This window comes from Asterias rubens, chromosome 5 (assembly GCF_902459465.1).
Source record: "Asterias rubens chromosome 5, eAstRub1.3, whole genome shotgun sequence".
Taxonomy (NCBI): Eukaryota; Metazoa; Echinodermata; class Asteroidea; order Forcipulatida; family Asteriidae; genus Asterias; species Asterias rubens.
In genome coordinates this window covers 17582530-17607420 of record NC_047066.1, presented here as the reverse complement: position 1 = coordinate 17607420, position 24891 = coordinate 17582530, and the positions used below count along the sequence as shown (strand labels likewise).

At 37.5% G+C, this 24891-nt stretch overlaps 2 protein-coding genes across 2 annotated transcripts in view; one reads left to right on the top strand and one right to left on the bottom strand.

Moving 5' to 3' along the window:
• LOC117290974 (nuclear receptor corepressor 1-like) overlaps positions 1 to 4616 on the bottom strand; it is a 74354-nt gene extending 69738 nt beyond the window's left edge. Inside the window, exon 1 of the mRNA XM_033772564.1 lies at positions 4553 to 4616. Within this exon, the coding sequence (XP_033628455.1) occupies positions 4553 to 4578 (26 nt within the window). The 5' untranslated portion in view covers positions 4579 to 4616. The remainder of the gene's footprint in view (positions 1 to 4552) is intronic.
• A 350-nt stretch (positions 4617 to 4966) lies between these two features.
• LOC117289866 (Meckel syndrome type 1 protein-like) lies at positions 4967 to 23162 on the top strand. The gene is made up of 14 exons (XM_033771048.1): positions 4967 to 5055; positions 8775 to 8896; positions 10165 to 10385; positions 10695 to 10795; positions 11555 to 11695; positions 12483 to 12525; positions 13622 to 13849; positions 14326 to 14431; positions 16174 to 16244; positions 17202 to 17394; positions 18032 to 18248; positions 20149 to 20208; positions 21619 to 21656; positions 22499 to 23162. The coding sequence occupies exons 1-14, from the start codon at positions 4967 to 4969 to the stop codon at positions 22561 to 22563; spliced, it is 1695 nt and encodes a 564-aa protein (XP_033626939.1). The 3' UTR covers positions 22564 to 23162.
• The last annotated feature ends 1729 nt before the right edge of the window (positions 23163 to 24891 follow it).

The window sequence follows — 24891 nt, the reverse complement described above, 5'->3', positions numbered from 1 at the left end:
AGAAAAACCTATTACTATTCCTGAGATCTGCTTACGGTAATACTATAACACTGTACTTAAAAGCGTAAATTTTGGATACCACTGATCAATCATGACTACAGAGGTTGGCCTGGAAATCAAGCTGTGTTTATAAAAAAGATCTAGTATGTATGACATGTATACAGTACTATGTAGTCACACGTAGTGTATTCAATTAACTGGGTGAATCATGGGAATAGTGTATAGGGCCAAGCTATTTTGGATCACTGCCAATCTTGTCTTGGCAATCTTACAAAATAAGAATATTAAAAGATGCATTATTACAATATCACCATACTTTACCAAACATGACAAATGATAGTTGGTGGGTCATATAAAACAAGTATTTAACTGATAACCAAAACTGTGAAGCTGTTAATTAATAAAGATGGGGGTTTATAGTGTTTTGCAACATGTCTCAACCCAAAATTCCCACTAGTATTGTATTATGTGTGTCCATCACTGGCAATAAAATATTTGATATTGGATTTCAACCAATCTAAAGAACAAAGTAGTGCGGGATTTGTGTTTTAAATAAACAAATTTGGTCTGTGATTCATATATAATCATACTAATATAGTACGCCAGAGAAATACTTATGTCTAAGATTTTAAAGTTAATAGCATCAATCCCGTAAATTAATCAGTGTTTATTGCTGCAATTAAACAAGAAATGTTTTGATAAAAAATATCACTGGTTGGTTTTAAAGGGTTCTGATTTCAAACAATACATTAAATGCCAAATTAATCCCTAAAAATAATTTCATTGAGAACAAATTGTTTACTGCTTCTGGGAGCCCATTGTGTACACATTTACTTGTGAGTAACAAGTTCTATGTTGAAATGCAACAACTCTAATTTTGATACAGTCACCTGATACTACAGAGGTACAATTGCATACAAAGCCCACCCTGTGATCAAAATACATCCAGCTACAGTGCTGCACCTGAACAAAATGTTACTTGCAGTCAAATTTATTTTATGAACAGAACATCAACATTCATTGTGTTCACATACATCATGTGTTTAAATTGTGACTTTACAGGCCAAGTTAAATCATGCAATTTTGTTATCACAATGGTGATGGCCCTGATATGAGGATTGATATAGCCTCAAGAATATTTGCATCCCTGTGTAACGGCGCCCTCTACAGTTCAATCCAAAAGCCATGAAATAGAGGATTGAAGAATGATCTTATAAATAAGATTTCCACATTTATTAACGTCTCAACCAACACTAATACAAATTTGACTAACACCTTTGTTAACTTTTACTATCAATGCGGAAGATAAAAATCATATTTGCATAATATTTATGCCTTTTCATAGCAGATAATAGATCAATTGGCAATTTTTATAAGTTGCACTGTTGCACACAGATTTAATTATCCACTTTTACCAAATTTACATTGACAGAATGTATGGACCACAATACCACATCAAAAAATCCTACTGAGTAAGAGGGGAACACATTCAACCTTGGACTGGTTTGTTAACTTTGTGTCTGACTGATATTTTATGATGCTGTATGTATCTGTACATGTAAGTTAGCCAAGGTTGGACCATGGTTGGGACTCCCTGTCAGCGACGTCCAGGATTAACGGTTTGTACAATGTGAATAAAGTTTAAACTAATGTTTGGTCAGATGTCTCTCTGTCTGCTTGTTAATCTGCTCAATTTACAAGGGTGATTTTTTTGGTGGTACATGTAGGAACTGTACTTGTGGGGTTTTGACCACACATTGTTATTTAAAACTCCACCTTGTGAATCAGTTTGAGCATTTACTACAATGATGTCCTCATAACCTGTCATTATTGTAATATCATTCTCTGCTGCTCTCATGGTGGAGGTATAGGCATCTACATGTAGAAGCCGACGATTAGTGCTGATGTTTAAACAAGTGATTGTCAACATTTGGAGAACCTTCATAAAGTTAAAATAAAACAAGCTTTGACAATTTCTTTTGATGTGCTATCTACAGTTGGGTTGCGCAAACATAACTGACAAATGGGGGAAAATCTTAGCAAAAGTTTAAAAAAATAATCTTGCCTCTTCTTGATGCTATAAACATCATAAGTTACACTGTGCCATCATGGCTACGGCCATCTCTCATGGTTGCTGCACACATTGTGCACATTTCTTATGGAGTCAACTACAAAAAGTTGAAACAATTTCTGCCTTCTGCCTGCCACCACTTTTTCATTCTTGAAATAAGTAGGCCTATCTAATTTACCCAAGCAAATGAGATGTTCCTTTGGTAAAAATGGATGTGTAAAAATAAGTACAAAGGTAGTTGCAGGATACGGAAAAAAAATCCCAAGAAGTTACAACAAACGAATGGTCATTCTGAAAATAACGCACAAGTTTGCAATGCAGTGTCACATAAGGCATTCAGATAACATCCAAACATGTGTAGACTTGATTTAAAGTCTGAGACTGCGGTTATTTATCTGCATCAGCCACGCAGAATTCCCCCACAGATTTGCTATCACACGCTCTAACTTTCCATCTCAGACTTGACCCTTTGGTGCCTACTGAATATACATTTACATTTATTCACAACCTACATTTACATAACAACAAAATGCCAGAGAGATGACCCATCAGGAATGCTCTGTACGTACAGTACACTATAGTTTTTACAGAAAATAATACAAGATCTAATCTCAAAATTTGGAAAAAGAACCATGACAAACAACCTGATCCTTACTAAGACCCAGTAACTGGGAGGCTGTACTCCTTTTTTTCGAAATTTTGACATTCTCTGTCGTACTAGCGCCCCAGGGAAATCATATTTTGAGTCTGAGGTAAGGCAACATTTTCATGGATGTCACACCAAAAATGCCCCCAGAATGATGGAAACACCCAACGATTTACATTCAAGACTGCCAACTGGCCTCTCCGTATGTTTGAGATGTAACACCAAGTATGAAATTGTACTCGCGGAAATTTTTCCGGCTAAAAAATGATGATTTTTTAGCAATCTGCTGGACCATCCATCTCTTCATGCCTATCTAGAACCGTTTCTTTGCTGTGCACAGATAAGCAGTGCATTGTGGGTCCGGATCATTGATATTTTTCTTTTTCCAGGATGAACATGGGTGATTAACTGCACACATCCGTTCGTCATAGAAAGAAAAAAAATATGCGATCCGTGCTTTGTGTACTAAACACATGTCCACGCGTCTGGGAACCACGAAATACTGGTACCCTGTGCTAGCTTCGTGGTGCCCAGACGGAACAGTAATGATTAGTTACACACATGCATAAGCTTGGGCGATATTAAATTATTTTATTCACGATATATCGCCGATAATATATCGTGATATTCGGTATAATCGCGATTAATTAAATTTGACATCATCAGTCTTCAAACTCTCAGTGAAAGTTGTAGAAGAGACAATCATACCATAAGAGATGTGTTATAATAATGACCTATTCTTCTGGTTTTACTCCAAACCAATGAGGTGCAAGATGTCTCAGCTAGGAAATACAGCGATATTGCGATACTAAATCGTTTCCAAATTAATAGACCTTATGCATTGACGTCATCCAGCCGCCATCTTTGAGGTCAAACGGTGACGAAACAATCAAAACGCACATAGATTGACCAATGAACAATCTCCTTTTGACCTCAATGCGGGGGCGCCGTACTGAAATGACGTCATGTGCATAAGGTCTATATATTTGATAATATCGTGATATCGCCCAAGCTTACAGTTACACACATGCATCAATGTTGTATTTCTGTGTTTTTTCCTGTGGTATCAATTGTTAAGTTTGAATGTGCATTTATTGAAGGCCTCAGAGACTCTACCCAATCAGAGTGTTCTTTCTATCCATCTTTGGACTAAATCGCCATGCCCATGTGTACAAACCAAACAATGATTACAAGTCTGTGATTGTAGTAGGCTAATGACGGAGGGTTTATTATCTACAACTACAAGTACAAGAGGGCACTGTTTCAGCCAATAATATATCGGTTATCAAGTCAAATAAGAACCTCGATGACAGACTTGGTCCAATCCAAAGTTTGGTCCAACAAACATCTGACCATGATGGGGGATGATGGAATGGATAACTTTCCGTATGGCATCACCACTTTTTCACTAATTTTTATAGTACAAAAAGGGATAGGCATCTCATTTATTCTTGATTGATGATTGTTTGAGGTAAATTAGAATTACAATTAGACTACTACTACATTATTTCATATTGAATGAAAAAGTGGCGCCCCATAAGGAAAATGTTCCTATAAATTACATAAAATAAAATAAACAATTTATTAGATTTTGGCAAAACGGCAGGCGGTGGTGTTTTGCCCCCCCCCCCCCCCCCCCAGTCGACGTGTTTCACTTCTTTATTAGAAAAATTGTGTATGTTTGGTTACGTACATTTTATTGACAACTCGCAATCATTTAGTTTCAAAAGTCTTAAATTTGCGTAAAGTGCACATGTTGGATCACTGTTTCCCATGCTTACGTAACCAACTGTATATATTTATAAAAAATGTTCATAAAAGGATGAATTTATTACCTTTCTGGCGGTTGTCTGTTAGCCATAATTGCCTGAATGTAGCGCCATCTTTAGTGCAGTGACGTCAAAATAAATGTAGGTCACCGACCTTCACCTTTATGTCTGGAGCCCAGTGTCATAGTACACAGAACTCATGACAACAACAACATTATCCGACTGACTTATACATTGGAATGGACGATTATTTTATAGGGGCAAATGTTGTAATAAATATGTACAGTCATGATGTATGACGGACAGACAAAGGCTTAACATATTTTTTTAAATTCTTTTTAATGTTTTGTTTTATAATACGTAAATATTTACTGGTATTCTAAGTTCTAGAAGCCTGATTTTATTTATTATTATTAGCCCATCATTATAGGAAATCCCTTCGCCCAAATATCTAGGCAACTCAAAACTACGTTATGAAAAATGGCGGAAGACAGCGGTGGACAAGACAGCAATGATCTTGGAACGGCATATTATCGTTCCAGAGATCCCATAAAGAATTTAAAAATCAAGTAAGTATGGTTGTACAGAGTGGGCATGGATCTTGGTTTACTATTTCATTGTATGATTACCGTATTACGGTTTGGGTTGAACGCCAAGCGGATGTGCTTGTTTTTCATAATTTTTTCATATATCGTACGTACGTAGGAGGTCCTGTTTTCGAGGTGTCCCTAAAATCGTGGCAAATTTTTACCTCTCTGTGCGCGATGTAAACAGTCCGTAGATAGATATTGTGTGGTTTTATTTGCCAAGCAAAGAGTCTCCTCTCCCTTGACCAAAACTTAGGAACATGTAAGGCTCCACTGGTTATTTGCTCTCGTAAATGCAAAAAGTTTGGTATTTTAGGCATTTCTTCATCTACAAGGTACAAAAATATGTCATAATGTTGAGGCCATATAAAAATATTTGCCCACCGAAAACGTTTCATCAAACACTATTTCAATTCACAATTCACGATGATCAAATCATATATTTTGCTGAGCATTCTGGAAAAAAAATACCGAGGCTTAAAGAAGCCATGTGCCTTATCGTAGGAGGTCCTGCTTTCGAGGTGTCCCTAAAATCGTGGCAAATCTTTTACCTCTCTGTGCGCGATGTAAACAGTCCCTAGATAAAAATTGTGTGGTTTTATTTGCCAAGCAAAGAGTCTCCTCTCCCTTGACCAAAACTTAGAAACACGTAAGGCTCCACTAGTCATTTGCACTTGTAAATGCAAAAAGTTTGGTATTTTAGGCATTTCTACAAGGTACAAAAATATGTCATAATGTTGAGGCCATATAAAAATATTTGCCCACCGAAAAATTTTCATCAAACGCTATTTCAATTCACAATTCATGATGATCAAAATCATGTGACTGAATGTTTTGCTGAGCATTCTTGAAAAAAAATACCGAGGCTTAAAGAAGCCATGTGCCTTTTATATCATTTTCTAATATTTTTTGAGATTTTTATTTTGGAACCCTGGTATCAATACTATTATTAATATTAAAATTTAAACATCAGCTCGTTGATTCAATTATCACTGTTTATTTATACGCTTTATTATAAATATTAAGAAAAAAACATATAAATAAAAATCAGATTTGGAAGCCAGTAATTCACACTTTTTATATTTTTTTATTTTTTGCAAGTTTCCATGGTAATTTTAAAAATTTATTTAAAAAAATATTTTGAATAAAATGAAGGCAACTGCTGGCTATACAGTCATACACAGAGTCTCAAAAAACACTTGTAGTCACTGCAGATGTTTCTTCCATGTATGGCTTCACCGGGAAACCATACTTTCTCGTTTGCCGTGAAAACTGGAAAAACTCAAAACAAATGGGGCCAGTTGAAGTCATCGAAGATCGGTGTGTGGTTTGAAAATTTCAATGTTCATCAAAATTCCATGAGATACATAAAACAAATGGTAATTAATCATCTTGCATATTGTATCACCCCTGCGGTATAATAGAATCGTCCAAGTGCGTCGAAAGACAACATGGCGGATATTACCGTTTTTACTAAATTTGGGTAAAAAATACTTTTGTTTACAATTAAAAACACAATTTTTTCGACAGTTTGAAAATAATTTTTGTGCATATGACTCTTGTGCATATATTTAACGGTTGACTTATGTTAAAATGTTCTTTTAAAGTGCATTTAAAAATTTTTGTCGTGAGGGGTCGTGAGTTGTCGGTATTTAGTACGACCGTCAACATGGTCAACTCGCCGACTTGCCGTCAACTCGCAGTCAACTCATTTTCGTGCCGTCAACTCATTAAATATATATCAAATTTTTTGAAATGGGACATGGAAGTGTTAAGTCTGGGTACTTCTAGAAACTATAAGGCCCCCCATGAGCCTAATATAGGGGTCTAATATTTTGGGCCTCCCTAACGCTATACGTTTTTAAAATCGGCGTTGATAGATGAAAGTTTCACAACCGTTAGCCACCAACCACTGAAGTTTCCTTTGTACTACACAACCAAAACTTTCCCCACACACTCAATATACGTTCATAATGCTTGGACTGCCTTTTTGATCAGTGAAATTCTAAAACATCTTTAAAAAATGCAATTTTTTGCTCAGTACTCACTGTTGTTTTTATGCCGCATCGCCCATTTATTGACTTCTCAATATGCTCAACGCTTTATTTTTTGGTCACCAAGCGCTGATCCGCGGTTTACCAGCCTATTGGATTGACTGCGGAGCCGCGGCCGAGTTAGACTAAACCATTCTGTGAAAGGGTTGATACAAGGCAGTGCGCACAAGCTATATTCGTGAACGGCGGGTAATGTAAACAGTCAGAGTAGGTATACACATTCAAAGCAGGGACCTATATCAAAAGAGGACAATAGGGTCCACGGTTTTGGAAAGTCCACAGTTGGAAAACTTGTACAAAACCAAAGGGAGCTGTTGCAAAAAAGTAAGAGTATAAACAAAAGAGGGACAATAGGATGTCCACGGTTGCAGGCCAAACAAGCTTGTAAGTATTTGTTGTAAACTGCTCACAAAAACTTTTTTCAATCCAGTATATTTGTTATTATTTAATACTCTCTTTGTATATGGTATATATCAATGCAAAGCTGAACTGTTCCTCTTTAAGATGATACCACAGTTGCAATGATAACATATTGCTGGACTTGACCACGTTAATGAGAATGAGACAAAGTCACAAATCAAATTTAGCAATTTTGTGTTACTGTGTGAACAATCAAATTGACACTGCAATTCAAGCAAGCAAGACAACTTACTGATCTTAATCCACTTTATTGAGACAAGAAGTTTGGTATAGAGCAAGACAACTTACTGATCTTAATACACTTTATTGATACAAAAAGTTCAGTAACAAGTGGATGATCCGAAGGCCTTGATGACAGCCTGGCACCTTCTTCTCATGCTGCACACTTGTAAGTCTTGTGATGCGCTGATGATGAGGGATGGCGTTCCATTCTTTATTAAGGAACCTGGTTAGGTCAGCCACAGTTGATGTGTTGGTGGTTCTGGCACGGACAGCGAGACCAAGCTGGTCCCACAGATGTTCCATTGGATTCAGGTCTGGACTGTTAGCAGGCCAATCCATCCGATCCACCTCAACATTTTTCAGGTAGTCAGTCACCAGTCGGGCTCGATTGGGGCGAGCGTTGTCATCTTGAAAGATGGCATTTGGTTCAAGAGTCTGCAAATATGGGACTGCATTCGGCTGTAGAATATCGTTTTGCAAATACCCATCAAACAAGGTGTTTTTCATGAGATGAGGGTTAATAAAATTGAGTCCGATGAGCTCACTGGTGCAAATCATTATGTAAACCATTAATGGTTCTGAAAAGCTTGATCGGTTTGATTATTGAGCATTACCTATTGACCATTTACAGACAACGATAATTTTGGCACATTTGATTTGTGACTTTGCCTCATTGTTATTCGTGTAGCCAAGTCTAGCAACATGTAATCATTGCAAATGTGGTATCATTTTAAAGAGGAACGGTTCAGCTTTGCATTGATATATACCATACACAAAGAGAGTATTAAATAACAACAAATATACTGGATTGAAAAAAGTTTCCTTACTTTTTGTGAGCAGTTTACATGGCCCATCTGTAGTAATTGATCAACTATGCATGCACTGGGATTACCAAACCAACACGCCTCCCAGAGGGGGTCATATGCCTGCTTCATTTTAATGGAAGTTCAAAAAGGGTAGGCCCTTATTGTATTTAATTTGCTCTAAATTTCCTTCTTCTTAAAGAGTACACCTTAAGCGTGTTACCGGAACCAGTCTAGTCCCAACAGCTTTTGGCAACGATGAGGCAGGTCCTAGTCAAGAGGGGATGGCATTGAGACCAATGGGAAGTAAACATTCCATTAAATGTAGGTATTCATTTGTTGCACAAAGGTATTACATTTAAGTTGTCAGTACATCTGTAACCCAAAACCATTGTGATTGTGAAGGATATTGAGTGGTCACACAGTAGGAGGGTAGAGACATTTTTGATAATGTACAATTAATTTAAGTTTTTACCCTAAACTATTACTATAATACACAGCACTGCATATCTTAAAGGCACTGGACACTATTGGTAATTGTCAAAGACCAGTCTTCTCACTTACTGTATCTCAACCCATGCATAAAAAACAAATCTGTGAAAATAGAGCTCAATTGGTCTTCGAAGTTGCGAGATAATAATGAAAGAAAAAACACCCTTGTCACATGAAAGTGTGTGCTTTCAGATGCTTGATTTCGAGACCTCAAAATCGATCTCTGAGGTCTCAAAATCAAATTCGTGGAAAATTACTTCTTTCTCAAAAACTACGTTACTTCAGAGAGGGCCGTTTCTCACAATGTTTTATACTATCAGCTCTCCATTCGTAAGGTTTTATGCTAATTTAAGTAATTACTAATAGTGTCCACTGCCTTTAAAGGGTCTGTGTACTTTTTGTAGGACAAAAACAATGTCCACAGATTTGCATTAAACTTACACACTTTGAAGATAATGATAGCAGAAAGCTTCCCTGAAAATATTAATTACTTGCTGATTTAAGTAATTACTAATAGTGTCCACTGGCTTTAAAGGGTCTGTGTACTTTTTGTAGGACAAAAACACAATGTCCACAGATTTGCATTAAACTTACACACTTTGAAGATAATGATAGTAGAAAGCTTCCCTGAAAATATTAATTACTTGCTGAGATAGTGTATTTTTTTAGAAATGAGTAAAACAATGTCATGAAAATAATTGTTGTCTCATTGTTAATGAGACGAAAATTATTTAAGCAAATAAAACAATATTTGTATGACATTAATTTACTCATTTCTCACAAACTACATCACCGCGGCAACTAATATTGTAAGGTAAGCTTTCTACTATCATTATCTTCAAACCGTGTAAGTGTAATGTAAATCTGGGGACATTGTGTTTTGTGTTACAAAAAGTACCCAAATCCTTTAAGGATAAGCATCCACAAGCGCCTTGAGGAGGTATCGAACCTCTAAACACCTGCCTTCTAGAGCAGTGTCTTAACCAGTAGACCATGGAGCTTTCCTGAGATGCAAAATCAGTTTGATTCATTAAATTGGAGATTCTGCAATATTTTAAAATACTGATGGTGTGTTTATCTCATTATACCCATCTGTACAGCTCAAGCCAGGCCAGAAGACAATGAAATATTTACCTTTAAATGGCAGCAGAAGCTGTTCAGTTCCAGAGAAGTGGATTTGTACAGAGATATGGATAACTGTACACGCCCTGTGGAAGAGAAATATCATCGAGAGATCACGGCTCTGTATGAAGGAGATGGAAAACCTACTGCACGTCTCTTCTCTTATGTTGATCATGATTCATTTGCCAGCATAGAGGAGGTATGTCAACACAGAAAGCTTTAGAGCTGACTTCAGTCAGTACAATTTTAAGCATCAAGGAAAGTGACTTATATTTGGAACCGGTTTGACCTCAGCAAATCCAGACTGTAGTTGTACATTCATGAACTTATGAACATATCAACAATTTGTTCTATTTCATACGCCATTTCCAAAATAATTGGTGTTACCAGTGTATGTTATTACTAGAGTGACCCATTTGTGTAAATGCTAATTAGCAAATTTTCTTTGAGAGTCAGTTTTAATCAATGATTGATGAGATTTGATTGCTTTCTTTTTGCCCAACTTTAGCAAAATATGGTGACAACATCTTGCAACGAGACGCCAACCTTCCTAACAAAGAAGATGGAGAATGTGCGTAGGAGGAAACAAACAGACAGGAGAAGAGATGGGTAAGGATCATCTCAAACCTCCTCCCCTGCCCAACTCCTGGCCTCTTGCCTTCCACTATCGTTCAAGCAAAGTTGGTCCAAGTATTGCTAACCCAGCTTCTTGTCCTACACAGGTAAATAGGTTGCTAAACAAGACAACCACACTCCCTCCCCTCCATCTAGAAAGTGGTTTTGCAATGAAGTTTGCATTCACACAAGCAAAGATTAATCAGTGAAAACACTTTCTTAAATACAGGATTTTCAGTTACAGTTGGAATTGATTTCTGATTTTCAGTTCCAATTGGAATTGATTTCTGCCTGACGGCTTTGTGAAAATATTTGCATGTTTTGAGTCAAAAGCAAAAAACCTAACACCAAGATATTCCTTTTGTCTATTTCTTTTTTTAATAAGAATTTGTTTTCAGTGTGAATCAAAGCAGTAGTTCCAACAACTGACTTCCTTTTGTAGACGATAAGGGACTGTATTTAAAATTTGTTAGAAAAAGAAAGAAATATTCCTCTGAAAGGTGATAAATGATCGTAAACTTGGGTGTGATCCTTGGCTACTTGGCAGTTGATGGCTTCTTACTACATGTATTACCCCAGAACAAGGATATTGACAAACTAGGGAGATCGTCAACATAGGGCTAGATAGCTCAGTTAGAAGAACGCCAGTACTTTAATTTGGAGGGCGTTGGATCAAATCACTCTCTTGTAAATTTTTCTTTTATCAACCCCAAATCAAAGGTGATAAATGTTGATATTTTTTAATATTTCCAGGTATGGTCAGGCCAACTCTTTTCAGCCCAAAATGAATCCGGTTGTTGAGGATCCATCTGATGAGCATAAACGCAGTGCTCATGTCATCAACACACCTGTACAAACCATGTACATCATGGCCGATCTCAGCTCTGTAGAAGAGTAAGAAATAACCTTTATCCTAATAGCTGCTTATGATTTAAGAATTCTTTTTGCTTTTGCTGGCCTTGCTCTTAAGCTTAAGAAGCTTTATGTTTGATGTGCTTTTTACTAGCCGGCAGTTTGCTGGGTTTTTTTCCTGATTTTATTTGTCATTATTCTCTCCCCTCCTCAAGTTTAAAAAAGAGCGGATATTTGAACAACTCAGCAATGGACCCTTCCCATGAAATATGCTAATTACATTCACGCATGCGTACAGACCCTGTTGGTTGGCAAACACCATAGAGTTGTGCACTAAGCAGACGCGCAATCGCGTGTGCGTCACGCACCCATTAGCCGTGTACAAAACAGCGCGATTTTCCCTCATTTTGCCAACCAAAACGTTAGTACGCACGCGCTTTGTGCAATTTACATATTTCATGGCAAGGGTCTATTGCTTTCTTGGAGGTGATAGAGGTCGTTGTAGGCATAGTTTGGTCTAGTTGTTCTAAATGTTCTGTAGCTTGTAAACCCTGTTGTCTTGTTGAGAATCTCCATATTATTCTTAGATTCAAAGACTGAACCCCATAGTCCATGATTATCAACAATCCTTGGAACTTATTTAATAGTTCCCTGGTTATTGGCTTGACACTATCCAAAGTTCAGGTTGTAATTGAGTTAAATACTGGAGGTAAAACCAGCTCACATATCTATGTACATGTACAATGTACTTATCAGATATAAGTTGAAGGCTTCAGTGAATTGGATGACACTTTGACATGAGGTGACATTTTGGTATTTTCTTTTGCAGTGAGTCTACAATTCTAGATGAGTATATTCTATGCACCATAAAGGTATGTCTGTCGGAAGATTGTTCTCATAGCTTAGTTCTTTTAAATTGTTTTATCATCAACTATTAAGGTGTCTTTGGATTTGGGCATTTTGGGCAATTAAAACTGTTTGTTATAAAATGTTCTACTGTTTGAAAGATACACGTAGTGTAAAGAAGGATATAATGATACACATAAATATCCCTTGAAATTGTGTGGTTTCTTTTTAATTATATGACCAAACACGGCCCACTATTTTATTTTGAAGGACCAAATTTTCAACCCCACAAAATGAGGCAATTTTGTTTGTTATGACTACTCACTAAATAAAGCACAGTGTATATTTTTTAGTGCATGGATAACCTTTTAAAAAGGAGTAATTCCAACAGCAAAATGCTTGAGATTTAAAGGCAGTGTGCCCTTTGAAAGACATGAAAGGCAAAGCACAATGGGAGACTTTTTGAAAGCTCTGGGCTGCAGACCTACCAGGTAATGGTGCACAACCCCCATAGCATGGTAAATGCGTACAATTCAAAAATACTCAGAAATATTTAAAAGTCTCTCAGCCTCTTGCAAATTAATCAGATACATTGTCAGACAACTAAACTTCAAATTTCTTTTCATTTTTTGGTAGGTCAGCATTTTTGAACTTTTGTTAATTAGCCTAGAAAAAAACACCCCCAAAAACTTGGCACACCGCTTGTTATCCCTGGAGAACTTGTGTCCTGTACATCCTGTTCCAGAACAGTTTGGTTTATACTGCACACAAAATGTTTGGCATTGTGTTATAAAAAACAAAATACAGTTGGGCTAAATCTAAACACAAAAACAAAAACACTTAAAATGCTGTCGGTGACCGTCACTCCCATGCTTCTCCTATTCCTAAATTGTTGACATTACTTGGTGAAGAGCGCTCTCTTGGTGTTGGCAGAAAGTCTAAAGTTTTGTTGCGATTTATCAATCAGGGATCCTTGGGGTTTTATATTCAGACTAAGGAGATCAAATCAACGTTGAATCAAATCAATCATTGATACATTTCTATATACAATAACACTCCTGCTATGAAGCTTGTAAAATGTACATATATTCTGTCCTTGATACTGTTCTTTCTCTCCTTTAGTATGACACACATGGTGTACTGTCTCTAACTCCAGACTTCAACCATCACCGCTCCCCATACACCATTGTAACTGAGTCTACTCGACGAGACACGTTTGAATACACTGTGCAACTTGCCTCTCAGGCCATGGGTCAACGAGATCAGGACAGGGAGGCTAAGATGTTTCGGGAGTTGTATCAGAGACATGTGGATTATATGGGAGCTATGGTGGGACATGACTTTGAGCAGGTGAGAATGGAATCACTCCTTTGGATTGATGTTGGCAAATAGGATAGATCAGTTGGTGGAGCACTGGCATGTCAATTCATGAGGTCACAGGTTCAAATCTGGTTCTTGTAAAACTATCTGTGTTCATCATAAAATTTACCAATACGATATTTCAGTAGGATTTGAAACTTTGCATGGTGGAAATATGATATGGAAAGGTTTGCGGTAACACCATTTAATCTCTACTGAGTTGGAGTGGTTCTGAAAAGAACCATTAGTTCCAACTCGACGTTTCGATCAGTATGCTCTGATCGTCTTCTGGAGATAAGAAAGAAAGAACAAAAATATTGCATGAGAATTCTGACAGAGTTGGCCATTACTTTACGATCTAGGCAACCAAATATGAAATTTAGAAACATTGATATCAGACATTTTTTTAACAAGAGAAAATAATGAGGTTATAGAAAGCAGAGATTAATAATCTTTTCTTATTCCAGGTTATATCAGGAATATTGAGGTTACTTGTTTATGGTGAGATCATATCGGCCAAAAACTACGAGTATGATAATCTCTATGTGCACTTTTTTGTGGAACTCCCCAAACGTGAGTATGACTTCAAACCACTTGCTATGGTATGAACCCTTGTATTGCTACATGACAGCTGTAAACTCTAGACTGTAGGCCTGGGGCCAATGATTGTAGCATTGTGCCAAATTCATAAAAACTAGCAATTGTTTATAAGCACAGGCACCGAGCTAAAGCAAAGGTTCATCAAAATCATCCAAAAACATCCTGTGCTATTGACCCATTTCACCTGACGTCATCATCAGAAAAATCTTGAATGCGCCAAACTGGTGGGCAATTTCACTGTGCGTTTTCATATATAACTCTATGCTGTGCATTATGCAGTGAAGTGTGCATTTTAGGCGATGCAGCGTTAATACACGTAAACCTAACTGCTCACCAACATGGTGAGCGTGGCATCAGTCACCGTGTGTGACGCGCATGCAAGGGGTCAATAAGACAAATCTCAATATTTTGTGTGTCAAAATGAAACAGTTTACGATAGGTTGGATTGGATATTTCTTCCTAATTAATTTTTGGTTTGTACACCTTAGGCCTAGCCCTGTCATCTCTAATGGGCATAAACATGATGAAATCTTCTCTGTAAATTGTTAAATCACGAACAAGCAAGAGGTTAAGCTACCTTGTAGGGATCTTGCAACACTGCAAGCAATTGCTGAATAACGCAAGCAAAAGGTTGTTGTTATGTATACGTATTTAGGCTTATCAGGGTGACATTTGCTTGCAAGACACAAGCTTTTGCTTTTTCTTAAAACTGCACTGTAGCATGCAGACCTTAAGATTAATCCTAAGTTGGGACGAGTTGCCCGTCCTAACTCAAGATAAGACGAGTCCAAACTCTTTGTGAAATCGACCCCTGGTGTTTTTAGTTCATATAGCAAGCACCCTTGTTTACATGTTTTCGTCAGGCTTGTGAGCTATAGACCTTTATCCTGGTGAGGCCATTTTGATTTTACTCCATTCCAACTCATTGTAACCTAAGGCTGGACGAAATAATTGCCTGGTGCCATGTTTGCGCGATGAATGTAAGCATTCATTACTGTTGTTGGCATTAGGGAACATGACCAAGATGGTGACAGGGTGATAAAGGTCTATAGTGATTAAGTTCACTAATGAGGCATTCTTGGTTTCACTACCATAAAGATGAATTCATAAATACCTCAGACAGTTTCGCTATTCCTATTGGTGGAGAGTGCGTCATGTTGGGTGTATAAACCTTTGATAATGACCAGTAAAAAGTGTTGAAACATGGGCGTAACACGCAAGCTTGCACCTGTGCTTATAAGACAGTTTCTTCATTCCTATTGGTCGAGAGCAACAGCTGGAACAGTTGTGCCACATCAAGCGATACGCACGACGCGCACAGCATCTCTTTATAAGGCACAGCATCTCCTCATAAGAAATAGTTTACCCAAGGGCCTTACCATTTCATAGGTGGAGGGGTGTTGTGTTGAAAGAAATCATTGAACAATTATAATTTTCGCATTTATTTTACCTTTTGACCAAAAAGTGTTGATGTTTTTTGACCAAAAAGGTATTTATGAATGGGAATTAAAGTGTAATAAATCGGTTTCAACTAGTGGTTTAAACCCGCCGAGGCCTGGTTCTTGATAATTTACCTCGACTTTGTCTTGGTAAAATTATCAAGTCCAGGCCTCAGCTTGGCTTTAAACCACTAGTTGAAAACCTCTTCACCACACATTGATTCCCTTAATAATAATAAGAAGAATGACATCTACATTTGTCAATGTGTAATTTAGATTGGTCAGCTGACAGATCCCAGCAGCTCTCCGGCGTCACACAGACATGCAGCACAAAGGAAATCAACAGAGTAAGATTATCCCATAGATTGTTAAGTAGGATTTGAAACTTTGCATGGTGGAAATACGATATGGAAAGGTTTGCGGTAACACCATGTAATGACTATCTCTAAATGAGTTGGGTTGGTTCTGAAAAGAACCATTGGTTTCAACTCAACGTTTCGATCAGTATGCTCTGATCGTCTTCTGGAGATAGTCATTACATGGTGTTACCCCAAACCTTTCCTTATGATAGATTTGTTGTTACTGATATTTATATCTGGCAGTACTTATTTTCACTTGTGCAATGTGTGCTATGACAACCACTATTAGGATCAACAGAGAAATAAAACTTTTTGCAGATCTTGTCTTGAATAAAATAAGCAGTTTTGCTTTTAAAATTAGCTGGCCTTTGTTGCAACACGGCAATGACCCTGCCGGTTTTAAACGCCCGTTTAAGAACTCGTCGCTACCCTTTTGTTCCCTTTTGGAAGCATACACATAAAGACATGTTTTCACAACATATACAGAACAAAAATTAATAGTCATGTTCGTTGGTACTGCTTGTTGGTATTGTAGTAGAACATAAATATTCATATGTAAGTTTATAGTTACTGGAGGAGAATGTGAATATTCATGAATATGTTGATTGCTACTGCAGGAGAATATGAATATTTATGAATATGTTGATTGTTACTGCAGGAGAATATGAATATTTATGAATATGTTGATTGTTACTGCAGGAGAATATGAATATTTATGAACATGTTGATTGTTACTGCAGGAGAATATGAATATTTATGAATATGTTGATTGTTACTGCAGGAGAATATGAATATTCATGAATATGTTGATTGTTACTGCAGGAGAATATGAATATTTATGAATATGTTGATTGTTACTGCAGGAGAATGTGAATATTCATGAATTTGTTGATTGTTACTGCAGGAGAATATGAATATTTATGAATATTTTGATTGTTACTGCAGGAGAATGTGGCATATTTCAGTTACCCATTTGATGTAGAGCTTTGTTACCGACATGAAGAGGTGGGTCAAGATGGTGATAATCCGGAATTACTACCTCAATGGCCTCAGATCTTCCTAGAGGTTCTGTCTATTGATACGTGGCAGCGTTATCGCACAGAGGGCTACGGGTACCTGACCATTCCATCAAAACCAGGTAGGTACAATCTACTGCTAGTAATTCTTTGAATATTTGTAAAGAAATTACTTCTCAGGAGTTGCAATGTTTCTGGAATGTTTTAGGTGTATAAACACACCTGATGAGTATTTATTAGTAGTGCATTTGCCTTAAGGGTGCGCAGGCAAATGGATCCACTTGAGCGACACCAGTTGCGTTATTGCTTTAGGTATCAGCGGAAAGTTCCAACGATTACATATCACATGTCACATGTTGGTGAACCAACATGAGGTGACCTTGTTGCAAAAGGTCCATTATTATGCTACTATGCATGCCTTCAAATCATATTTTTGTTGTGTATAAATATCATTCAAATACCCTCCATACATGTATAGATCCTTGTCATTTAGATAAAACAAAAAAAACACCCTTGTTGCAAAGAATTGCTTGATTTTAGATGTATGCTTTTTCCCATTCATGAGAAAGGCTTTCTCTTTTTCAGGATGAAAAATTACCTCTTTCTCTGATACTACATTACTTCAAAGGGAATGGTTTCTAACAATGTTTTATAACAACGATTCATCTCCCCAGTGCTCTTTACCAAGTATTTTGTATGGACATTGACTTGTAGATTAATTACCAAAGGTTGACTCTGCCTTTAATTTTGGTCAACTAGGTATTCACACCATTGAAGTACAAACATGGCGTCCGTGTGGCCGTAATGTCTTTGACAACATGCGCCGATTCTTCATTGGCGGTTCACCTGAACTGGAGGACCCAACCTATATTTCTGTCCCGCCAACACACGAGGGCGCTGTGATGAGCCGATTTGGTTTCCAAACAGAGGCAACTGGGAGTGTAAAAGTGAAGTTGAATTTACTGCAGCAGAGTCAGTGAGTTGTGATATTATGAAAATCCCCTGTTGCATAAAGACATGAGATAATGAATGGCAGACTTAGGAACTAGGTGGATATACACAATTCTGAGCATGTGTATATTTCCAGGATCTTTTGTCTCCAAAAGTCTCTCATTGACTTGGCACAACAATTGCTGCTTTGTAAGCATGAACAGAAACAGTTTTGTTGTGTAAGCAATTTGCTTATTTCTTAGGTTTCCAAATAATCATACATGAAATCATTGAAACTATTAATCCCGCCCATGGGGAATAGTTTTTATTTTTGTCATAATAATAATAATAACTAGTTTTTATATAGCTTCCTGGTGATTATGCAGCCTGTGCAACATTAATAAATAAATATAACACGGTTTGAGGGTGACTAGTCGATATTAGCTCCCCGAGGTATTGGAAGTTGACAAACTAGTTCCTGAGGAGAGCCGAGGGAACTAGTTTGTCAACTTCCAATACCGAGGGGAGCTCATGGACTAGTCACCCGAAACAAACCATGTTATATTTGTTTTACTATACTTCATACGTATACAGTTCAGTTAACGGAACATGAGTTTTGAGCAAGGAGAAAATGATGACTGTGAAACAAAATGCACAAGTTTGTTCGTGTTGGATGTGGCTAAGAGAGCGTTGTTCGTGCGTGTATTCAAAACATTACCACGATCGTACATCGCATAACAAGTAGAGTAGCGCCCAGGGATGACGTCGCGCAATGGTTGTGCGCATGACAAGTAGAATAGCTCCCAGGGAGCTATTACTTGTCATGGGCATTTACCACTTGCGTGAATACTCTGGTGCGTGCTTGGTAATTAGCGAAATTAACACCTGGCACGTGGTGATGAATGGACCAATGAGAACTCGACTCTTAGTCATGAATATGTATGAGGTACATTTATAGTAGTATGCGCTACTCGGCTAAATCAACCACAAGAACCATCTCTGCCCTCACATGTTCCCATTTACCCCTGGGTGGAGAGAAGCAATTATAGTTAAGTGTCTTGCTCAGGGACACAAGTGTCACGACCAGGATTCAAACCCACACTCTGCTGAACAGAAGCATCAGAGCTTGTCCTTTGTACACTTCTGTTGAATGCCACCTCGTTTTCCTGAAATTATAATTGTCAAAAAAACTGTTATGCCAATAATTAGGGGAAACGCAACCAAATAAAAAGTTTGTCAGAACCGTCATGAAAAATCTTTTTTAAAATCCACCAAAAACACAAGAAAAGTTTCATTCTAAGAATCAGGAATCACAGAGTGCAGTGCCATTTATTACTTGCAGCTTCTCCCAGGGAGCTATTACTTGTCATGGGCATTTACCACTTGCGTGAATACTCTGGTGCGTGCTTGGTAATTAGCGAAATTAACACCTGGCACGTGGTGATGAATGGACCAATGAGAACTCGACTCTTAGTCATGAATATGTATGAGGTACATTTATAGTAGTATGCGCTACTCGGCTAAATCAACCACAAGAACCATCTCTGCCCTCACATGTTCCCATTTACCCCTGGGTGGAGAGAAGCAATTATAGTTAAGTGTCTTGCTCAGGGACACAAGTGTCACGACCAGGATTCAAACCCACACTCTGCTGAACAGAAGCATCAGAGCTTGTCCTTTGTACACTTCTGTTGAATGCCACCTCGTTTTCCTGAAATTATAATTGTCAAAAAAACTGTTATGCCAATAATTAGGGGAAACGCAACCAAATAAAAAGTTTGTCAGAACCGTCATGAAAAATCTTTTTCAAAATCCACCAAAAACACAAGAAAAGTTTCATTCTAAGAATCAGGAATCACAGAGTGCAGTGCCATTTATTACTTGCAGCTTGCATTAAACATGTAAATGATAAGGGCCTCCCTCAAAAATGTCTATTTTATTTTCAGAATCTTCATGGAAAAGTCCACTTCTAAGAAGAAGGTTGGAACATTACTTGATAGGCTTGGGTAAGTGTTGAGCTTTTAATTTAAATCCCAACAACAGAATGCGTAGGTCATGCGCGGATTCACACTTCTGGGACCGCGTCGGTCCCAACCATGTGAGCAAAAAGTTTGTTCTTCAAATACTTTAGTCTAGTTTCATTGTTGGGATAGTAAAATTTAGTCATGAAACATATGAATGTAAATTAGATTTTACAAATCAACACAGAAACTCGAGATTAAGACTTGACCTCTGTTTCCGGTTACTTGTGAACAATTCCATGCAAGTTTCCATGCGAGTTGGTTGTCTGTATCGTGCTTGGATGTTCTTACCTCCTGATGCTATTCTCAACCTGTATATAGACAACTAAACGTCACCTATCGGGGTACACTGTTGTCACATCTGGGCTGGAGCTCCTGCCTGTCACTTATCTTTATTAGATAGGGTGCACAAGTGTATTGTTAATCTTGTTGGGGGTCAACGTTACAACCTCTTTCCCACCTCAGGTCTGTAGCCAGCCTGTGTCTTTTCTACGGATATTTTCATGGTAAAGGTGTCACCAGTGTGTCCAACCTAGTTCCTCCTATGAGGGTGTTTGAGCGTGAAACCAGTTTTTCGGCTTCTTCTCACTCATACACTCTTGATTTGTTGAGATGTAGGAGAGTCATTCCAACAGCTTTTTTCCAAGTACTGCATCTCTTTGGAACTTTGTTGGATGCTCCGAATGAGTGCTGGTTGTTTTAAGATGAATATCAGTTCCTGCCTCCAGCTCTCCTGAGTTATTTTTAATGTTTAATCATTTTCTTCTTGTAGCCACTTACCTAGAGTGGCTTTTAGCCTTGTTTTGGGCTAACTTTCAAAACAAAAAATAGAAAATAACAAAATTAAGAATGTTATCGCTAATCTTATATAATGGTCGTACACGTTCGGGCGTGATTAGCAAATGGGAATTCTACCAAAATAATTTTGTTTCAATGTCAGTTTTCACAATTTATATATATTTTATACAAATTTAATTTGTGTTTTTATTTCCAGGATTTTTTTGTAAATAGAAGATTTTGTTAAAGAAAATTATAGTTTGGGTTTAATTTGTTTTTCTTGTTTTCTCGCATGCACAAGACTTGCACAGTCTATGGTAGCGTGCACATTGGAATGACTCCTTAATGCTCCAAAACCTGGCAGGGATAATGTATTAAATAGCAATGCCGTGACTTGGCTCAAGGTAGACCTAGCTGTGTAAATGTGCACAAAATCATGGCTTTCTTTGCTTTTCATTTCAAAGGAATCACCTTAATTGATCCAATTTGTTTAGGTTGATTAGATGGTGTGTTTTACTCAAAACTTAAGGAAGGGAATGAATTTACTCTTCCAAAAACCAATGTTGTAGTTTCTCAGGATATTATGAGACACCTTTTTTGTTTTGTTTCTTTGAACAGTGGTCTTACAATGCAAGCATCTGTCCAAAATGTTCTTGGTAAGTTCTATATTTTGGTTAATCAAATGTTTTGTATGTAGACAGGTGCTCACATTATTGAGACACAGCGCTTTTCACAATTTTAAACTAGAATGTAGCATCGGTGCAACTGTAGGGGAGACAATGTGGTTTTTACAACGGTTGTTTTTGCACTGATACTGATGTAGTTAATGTCCAACACTGGTCACTATTCTCATCTGTGCAGCCATCTACAGAGGTAATTCAAAATATAGTGCGCCCTCTACAGTTAGCCCAGGAGAGGCCACAATGCATCTTAGGAAAATAAAGTCCATAAGTTTCTATTCATCTAACAGCACCCACTACCACAATTGTTTAAGTTCATTCATTGGTTTTTTTTTTACAAAGGACTGTCATCTTATGCTGTACACACAGATGAATACATCGTCTGTGTGTACAGCATACAAGGGTAGTTCTTGTGAGGCTGGTGAATATTTGTCACAATTATGTCAGCCATGGTCCAAACTGCCCACTTGGATTGTGACTTTTTTAGTTTATCGCTTTGTGAGGAACACAGCCATTCTGGGGTGAACTTTAGAGGGCGCACTATTTTGCAAACCATCTGTTTCAACCCAAGGGTCGTCTCTGTTGATTAATGTGGCCATATTAGGGCCCATATCCACACAGCTGCTTCAGGCAGACATTTATAACTTAACCAGAATGTTAGAAAAAAAATAACCTGAGAACTAGTCACAAACAATACATGACATTTCATTTGGGCTGATGAATTTATTTGGAGGATTTAGTGTCCATCCTAAACCCACATTTAGACAAATCCAGAACTGTTTGTGTTAATAGTATCATCTTTTGTTTTGTAATTATAGAGTTGTTTCAGAAAGCTCGGAAGAGAATGCAAGCAGCCAAAGAGACATTGTCAACTATTCAGTGAGGAAAGTCAGGGTCTTGCAAATCCTGCTTCTTGAAGAATAGCTGTGCAGTTAAAATGCGCTCAGGTTAAGTGTGTCAGACCACCCACAATGTCTATTGTACATTATTGGTGTATATTGCCATTTGCGATGATGCATTTTCTAAAACAAAACTTGGTTGTATATTTTTGTTTATAAAGTGTGTGTTATTGGCTCAGTGACTTGTGACTGTTATCAATCTGTTTTTAGTAGTGATTTGTCAGACTATTTTGAGTACTGACTGTTGTCAGTCTATTTTGCATTAGGTAAGATATAACCTTGAAATGAAATAAAATGAAACCTTTAAGTAACAGATTCTAAAGTTGACTGCAGCAAGATATTTACCCCAAATACACCTGACCTAGTCATGTACATTAAGTATAAAAATCTCCATCAATTTCAAGAAAGATTTCATAAGGATTTTGTTTTTCTGATTCTTAAACGTATGGTTTATATTGATGCAAGCTTGTTGCACAAATGTTGAACAGTTGTTACTTACGATTCCTCTTGTAATAGATGTTAAATTTGCATCAGGGATAAAGAATATTCACTTTGGGTTTTTACCCACACACTTATTTAGCACTGTATACTCAGTACTTTCCCCGAGTCCTGTTAATATTCTTAATTCTAATGCAAACTTAACATCTATTATATCGTTGCGGTACCCGCTGCCAAAACAAAGGATTCGAACTACCTCTAGCTACCGGGCAACCTCGGTGGTCTAGTTGGTAAGACACTGCTCTAGAATTGCAAGGGTCTTGGGTTCAAATCCCACTCGAGTAATATGCCTGTGATTTTTCTTTCACAGGACTCGGGAAAGTACTGGGTATACAGTGCTAACACACATCGGTGTATGGGTAAAAACCCAAAATTAAGATTTCTCTTGAGTTTATTTGCAACAGGCTTTATTATGTAATGTACTTATAACTTAGTTTGAACAGAAGAGTTGACTAGAGTGGGACTTGAACCTGTGACCTCCAGACTAACATGCCGGTGCTCTACTATTGGAGCCAGTACTATGTCAACAGTCTCCCTACTTGTTTTGATATCTTTGTTCGAGGGGGGGGTGACAGTCAGAAGCAATTCAAAAATACCATAAACTGCCTTGTAGCCAGGGATTACACCCAAGTTTACCATACATCCTGGGAAGTGGTAGCAGAGGCATCATCACCGTACATTTTAAAATAACTTTTGGTTGAACAAAGAAAGGTTGACAAGATAATAATGGTCACTTCTATAGCGACGGTATCCACCGCAAGCGGCACTCATGGCGCTACTCTACAAAAGAACAACTATTAAGCAATGAAAGTAGCAAAACATAAGAAAAATAAACTTAACAAAAAGCTTCTCTATGAAGATGAGTTTTTAAACTGTTCTTGAATATGTTAAGTGAGTTGGAAAGTTTCACAGTTTCAGGTAGGGAGTTCCAAAGCCTTGGTGCTGCGCTCTGAAAACTTCTCTCCCCAATCGATGATTTGTCTTTTTTTTCCTGGAGGAGTTTGTGTTTTGTAGACCGTAAGCCATATTGTCCTGTGGTGTACATGTATATCTGCACAAAATTACTTAAATATGCAAGAGCAGGATCAAACCTGTGACCTCCAGATTAGAGTTATTATTTTAACAGAATTCAAAGCAATTATTTGAATATGATTTTCTTTCATGAAACTGTATGTGGCCCTGTTTTGTTGTGAATATATTTATTTTATCATGTGTAAATAAAGTTGTTAGAATACAATCCAAACTAAGTATTCATAAGTGTTAATTCCTGTGACTGGTTGAATTCGTTTCATTAGGCTTTATTGGAAGTAATTTTCAGAAAGTTGACCACATAATCTGCATTAATTTAAATTGGCACAAACAAACAAATATTTTTCAAAAGATGTTTATGGTTGTCCGGTCATGGGTAGTGAAAATAACTGAAGCTATTCAATCGACCACAAATGCAATTATTGTCTTTGGTGGGGATGTAAAACGGCCAACTCCAACAAAGCATAAACATTTAAAAGATTTTCATACCTGAAATTTTCGACCGACACTTCGGTCTTCATCAGCAGGATGACGCGGATGTTGTACCAATGACCTTGCGGACTCCTGGGCGCTTGAATCCACCCCATCTCAGTTCAGGGATGGTTTGTAGGCTCTGATGAAGGATGCCGCCTTCACTTCCCTTTCGAAGTATGGTGCGTCTCTGTCTAGAATAGCTACTTAAGAATAGTTGCTTTTGAAATGTATCCATGGTGGCCGGGTGATTCTGTCGTGTAAGTCTGTCCAAAACATATTTGTGGATAAACACAACACCTGAATTGAAGTGG

Bases quoted from the DNA above. Each gene is read 5' to 3' on its own strand.
- LOC117289866 (XM_033771048.1), top strand. From the start codon at position 4,967: ATGGCGGAAGACAGCGGTGGACAAGACAGCAATGATCTTGGAACGGCA. The intron at 8,897-10,164 runs GTAGGTATTCAT...CCATCTGTACAG, and splicing joins AAGTAAACATTCCATTAAAT to CTCAAGCCAGGCCAGAAGAC. The intron at 10,386-10,694 runs GTATGTCAACAC...GCCCAACTTTAG, and splicing joins CATTTGCCAGCATAGAGGAG to CAAAATATGGTGACAACATC.